Here is a 5,160-nt window from a genome sequence, read left to right as displayed (position 1 = left end):
CCTGGTGTATCCTCGCAGGGTTTCTGTGCACGTTTCTCCAACGTTGCTCCTTTTCTCTCTTCCTTCTCCAGCAGGACGTGCCAGAATGGCACTTAGCTTTCCCATGCCAGCTCTGCAGAGCTGAGGAAACGTGGCAGTGCCAGCTGTGGCGTCAGGCAGGCAAGTGTGCTGGGGCGAGACAGCCCTGTCCCGCAGCACCCATTACAGAGTTCTGTCTGTATGTCTAACTGTGGAGTTATACGAACATTCTAATTTTTGCATTCCTGTCATCTTTGCGGTACAATAAACAGCACGCGAGACATGGGTAACTGCAAGTTGTTTCTGCTGTAGCCAGCCATGTCTGTGTGGGTCACACTGGAGTTAAAAGCAGGGAGCAGCAGTGGCATTCCTCCTTAATAAGTGATTCACAAAGCTGGTACCATCCAGCTGGGAAGATTTCCCAGGGCATAGTCCTGTTGTTACAGTCCCTGATAGCCTGGGAATCTCTCCGTCATGCTCCAGAGAATGAAGCATCATCACAGGGACGGCATTTCTTGCAGCTCTGCCATATGGCTATTTCCCCCATCTCCTTCAGACCTCCATTTCACTGTGAGCTGCCTTTCTATTTCTCTGCTCATTAAGATATTTATAGAGCACAGTTTATACAGAAGTAAATAATATGCGTCAGAGAATGTAAACCAAAGGGCATGACTGGGTCAGGCGTTGGATGGGCAACACAGGCCAGTGACTTAAAGCACCCTCCAGAGAGGGAACGTGCTGTTTGAAGCCATGAGGAGGAAACCCTGCTGGCTTGTTTCAGTGGCCAGCTAGTTTTTGTTCTTAAATGCCATATTTCTAAACTGAGCTTTATTTTTGCAAGAAATTTCTAATATCTTTCAGGTAAGATAGGAGACTTAAATCTGAGGGCTGGGAAAATGCATTTCAGTTATCTTTTGGAGGGTATTTTCTGGGCTTTTCAATGACATGAACTCCTGCTAGATCAGTATTTTACTTTTGGTCTCAGGGATGTCTTAAAAGGGTTATTTACCCAGGATCTTTTCACTCTTGGCCCTTAGTACCTAGTGGCAAGTTGCTTGCCTTTGACCCTGCTGGGAGGCCCACCCATTTATTCTTTAACCCAATAGATGTGGCTGTTTTTCTTGTATGCAGGGGGGCCCTTGGGACCCCCTCTGCTCCCTCTCCAGACAGCTCCAGTGCAAGAGGGGCAGGAGCCTGGCAGCTCGTGTAGGGGGAAATGCATCTGACATGCAGAGCTGGGAATACAAGGGGGTCAGAGCAGAAAAGGAGGAGCCTTTTCAAGGGGGTTCCCCCAGGAAGCTGTGGGAAGGACTGCGGTGGAGGCTGGCGGACAGGAGCAGTGGCAGGTATGTGGGCAGACTGGTTCCAGGCTCATTGCAGGCAGCAGCTGCCGCCGCGGGGCTGGAGGCTCGGCCCTACCGCAGGGTGAAACAGCTTCTCTGTAAACAAACCAGCCGGCACCAATGCATTCGGGAGACTTTGTGTGCTCCACGTGAGCATCTTTCAGGAGCACAGCAAGGTCTTGGGTTCACAGAGCAGTGGGGGGGGGGGACACCAGCTATGTCTTAAGCAGAGGGAGATGCATGCACATCTGGAGGTGAGAGTCATGTATCAGGAAAGAAGTACACGCATTTGGGGGGCTGTGGTGGTGTTGCCACACAAGCTGATGAGCCGAAACCATGGCTGCAGGAGGGACCCTGGGCTGTCATGATTTCTGCCCTGGGCTCACCCTGAGCTGAGGCCAGCTCTGCACAGCCCTGTCACCTCCCGCTGCACAGAGAGGCCAACACTCAGGCATAAGCTTTCAACACTTGTCAACTTCTGTAACACTTTATTATGTGTTTCCACACACAGCACAAGAATCAAGAAAGGAACAAACCTGTACCGCTGCTGCAGAGGCGAGTCAGTGACTGGGGCAGCGCAGGCTGTCCATGTGGGCAGCCAGACACCCAAACTGCCATCTGTGGGGACAGCCTGTTCTCAGCCATTATTTCCTCGGGCTGCTGACACGGCCCACGAGCATCCTTTTCTGGCACAATTCATGGGCACTTGGGGCAGCTTTTGAAGGGACTATGGAGCGAAGGATTCACATTGGCACGCAGGCTGCACGGAGCTGTGAGCTGGGGCATGGTCATGAGTCTTCACAGAAATGCCCAGATGTGCAAAACAGCTGGTGTGCAGGCAGCTGCGGCCTGTCCACACGTGCAGGTTGAGGGCACTGGGAGAGCCGCTACAGCACTGATGCAGGCAGAGGCGGTGCAGCTTGGCAGAACTGCTGTGTACCCACACAGATGTGCAGAGCAGCAGCAACAGTGATGGTGCACAACTGTCCAGCTCTGGCCTGTCCCTCCCCGTGTACACACAGGGACCTGGGATCAAACAGCCCAAAGGGGAAGGACGGCGCTTTGTTTTGCAGAGGATTTAGAAGGACCTGAGCTTGGTAACACGCTCTGAACTCTTAGGCAGGTTAAGGGAAGTAATGCAGAGAGAGGAGGAGACAGCAGTTTAATAAAATCTACAGATGATGTGAAAGTGGCAGAGGAAAATGTAGAAATAACAGACACTCAGAAACAAAAGCCAAAAATGATGTTCCTGTACTTTGGAGAAAACAATCCAAGGCTTTGGGGGAAGGCAAGCCAGCAGGACCGGGGCCAGAGCAGATGAATACAGAAGACAGAAGTGCCCTCATGCAATCTGAATGCATTGGGGATGGTGTGGTCTGGAGCTGTGAAGGGATGAAGTCCTCATTGTCCAGCATATACCTGATGGGGTTCACTGATGCTGAACTCTGACACTGCCTCCATGGCACATGGGCAGAGATTTGTGCTGTTACTAAGGCAATGAGTTACCATTCTCTTCCAAATAAATTTGCTACCAGGCACCAAAAAATAATAGCTCAGTCTTGTGCCATTACAGAGGGAACTTAGCAAATAATGAGCAAAAATAATGGCTGGGGCAGAGCAGCTCAGGTGAGGGGGAAATGATGGGAGCAGACAGGGAGATGAAGAGAAGGTTGTGCAGGAGAAGCTTCATAGGAGGTTAGGATCTGTTTCTATGGAAACGACAGTGAAATGATTTGTGGGTCTATGGAGGAAATTAGAATTTTGACAGGTAACTCAGCCCCAAGTTACAGGAAAAGCTCCCAGGAGTGAGTTGTTAGTCTGCCTCTGGTAAAGACACCTCAATGATAGACACCTCGTAGAGATAAAACACCAAAAAACTCCAGGTAAGGCCCAAGTGGTGGCAGAAGAACGTTTCTGCCCTGTAGCAGCTGCAGCATTTGGGAGACAGAAGCAGTGTGGGAATGCTGCTGTGCTGGACCCAGCAGGGACTGGGATGAGCTGCAGTGCTCCTGTGGCAGCAGAGGTGCCTCCGCTTGGGAAACTCGTGTCAGAGGTCAACAGTGCTCCCTCCTCACACCGCCCTTGCAGGGCAGCAGCCCCAGTCCTGGGATTCGGGCATCCCATCACCATCCCCCAGCAACTGCACCTTGCTGTTTTGTGGCTGGAGCACACTGGTGCGATAACAGAATCACAGAATGATACGGGGTTGGAAGGGACCTCTGGAGATCATCTAGTCCAACCCCCCCTGCTGAAGCAGGTCCACCTAGAGCCCTGACACACAGTCCATGACTGATAACCCATCAGGCCCTGGCACCAACACCCTTTGATCGCCCCTTCGATAAACCACAGAAGATGGCAGGCTTCAGAAAGCTAATGGCACAGATCCTGGCGTTGCAAACACGAACAGCACTTCATCTGAGGTCCAGCCATGCTGGGGCTCTGGCACACAGAATTCCATGCAAATCCCATGCTCCCTCCCACAGACACACAGGTGCTTTCTCGGGGGCAGCCCTTGCAGCCATACCTCCCCCCGAGTTCCCTTCGCTTGCTCTGCATGCCTGCTCACACGCAGAATGTTTCCTGCCATTCATCAGCTCTACTTTGCTCAGGGATCCCACAGCCTGGGAGGGAGGGGAGGAGCAACACAGGGCAGCACAGCAAGTTCAGTCTGTGCCCACCTTCATGGGCTCAGAGGCACAAAGTTCCGGTGCCAGCTGAGACAGGGGTCTGAGCTGGCGTCGCTGCACAGAGACCGGGGTGGTTTTACACTATGCGCAGTCGCAGCCTCTCTTGCCAGGACAGCACACGACACAGCCCCAGGAACTCCAGGAACCAAGCAATTGCAAGAACAGGCTCACCTTAGCTCTGTGACAAGGCTCACAGCCGGGCAGGCAGCAGCTGTTGCAGGAGGTTTTGTGGAGATAAAATGCCAGCACTGTGCTCCTAATGCGCCAAGTCACAGTGACCATCCAGGCGCCCAAAGTCCCTGCTGTGCCATCAGCCTGGGGCAAAGCAAATGCCAGTCATCTCCAAAAGAAGCGCAAGGCAGACCCCAGCGCTCTCTCTTCCTTGGGGAAAGGCCGGCACAAGCCCTGCTGACGCGTCATATCCAGTGAGGGTCATGCAGGATCCTGGGTCAGATCAGGTTGGCCATGCTGGAGGTGGGAGGAAGCCGCCTGTTTGCAGCGAGGCGGCCGGAGATGGTGAAGACACGGATCTCGCCCGTCTCCAGGCTCCGAGGGGCAGCCTGGTGGCAGGAGGTGCAGAGCAGGTAGAGCAGCAGGCAGAGGAGGATGGCACCGCCGGCAGTCAGGAGGACAACCCCGCTGGTGAACATGCTGGCCAGCGGCCGTGCAGGGCTGAGCTGCATGGTTGTGGTGGAGAGGATGGTGAGAACAACCCCGCAGACCAGTAGCACTAGGGCGCTGAGCAACAGCACCAGGCAGTCCGAGAAGCCCCCGCTCTTCAGGAGCTCAATCTGATCACGGCTGCGGATGCAGTTCATGTCCTGGATTGCAGAGCTCAGCAGCTGCTTCAGCAGCACGAGCAAGGCCAGGAGGCAGAGCGTGGTGCCCACGGCCAGCCGCCACTCTCCAGACCGGCTGCTAGTGCTGTACAGCAGGATGATGCCCCCAATCCCGCAGGCCAGGATCAGCACCACAGCCACCCCATAGCACAGGATGGACTTCTTGGGGTCCTGGAACCACCAGAGCTCCACATGCTCCTCCAAGATGTTCCTCTGGATGTGGTCCGCGTCCGCAGGGGTGCGGGGGCTGCTCAGCTCTGCCAGCTCTGGCAT

At 54.1% G+C, this 5,160-nt stretch overlaps 1 protein-coding gene across 1 annotated transcript; it reads right to left on the bottom strand.

Annotated features, from left to right (window-relative positions):
* Positions 1 to 4,497: 4,497 nt before the first annotated feature.
* Positions 4,498 to 5,160, bottom strand: TMEM125 (transmembrane protein 125). The gene has a single exon (XM_074152608.1). It carries the CDS (start codon positions 5,158 to 5,160, stop codon positions 4,498 to 4,500), a length of 663 nt encoding a protein of 220 aa, XP_074008709.1.

The sequence above is a fragment of the Numenius arquata genome, chromosome 8 (assembly GCF_964106895.1).
Source record: "Numenius arquata chromosome 8, bNumArq3.hap1.1, whole genome shotgun sequence".
In the NCBI taxonomy this organism is placed as follows: Eukaryota; Metazoa; Chordata; class Aves; order Charadriiformes; family Scolopacidae; genus Numenius; species Numenius arquata.
This window is presented reverse-complemented; position numbering and strand designations above follow the sequence as displayed.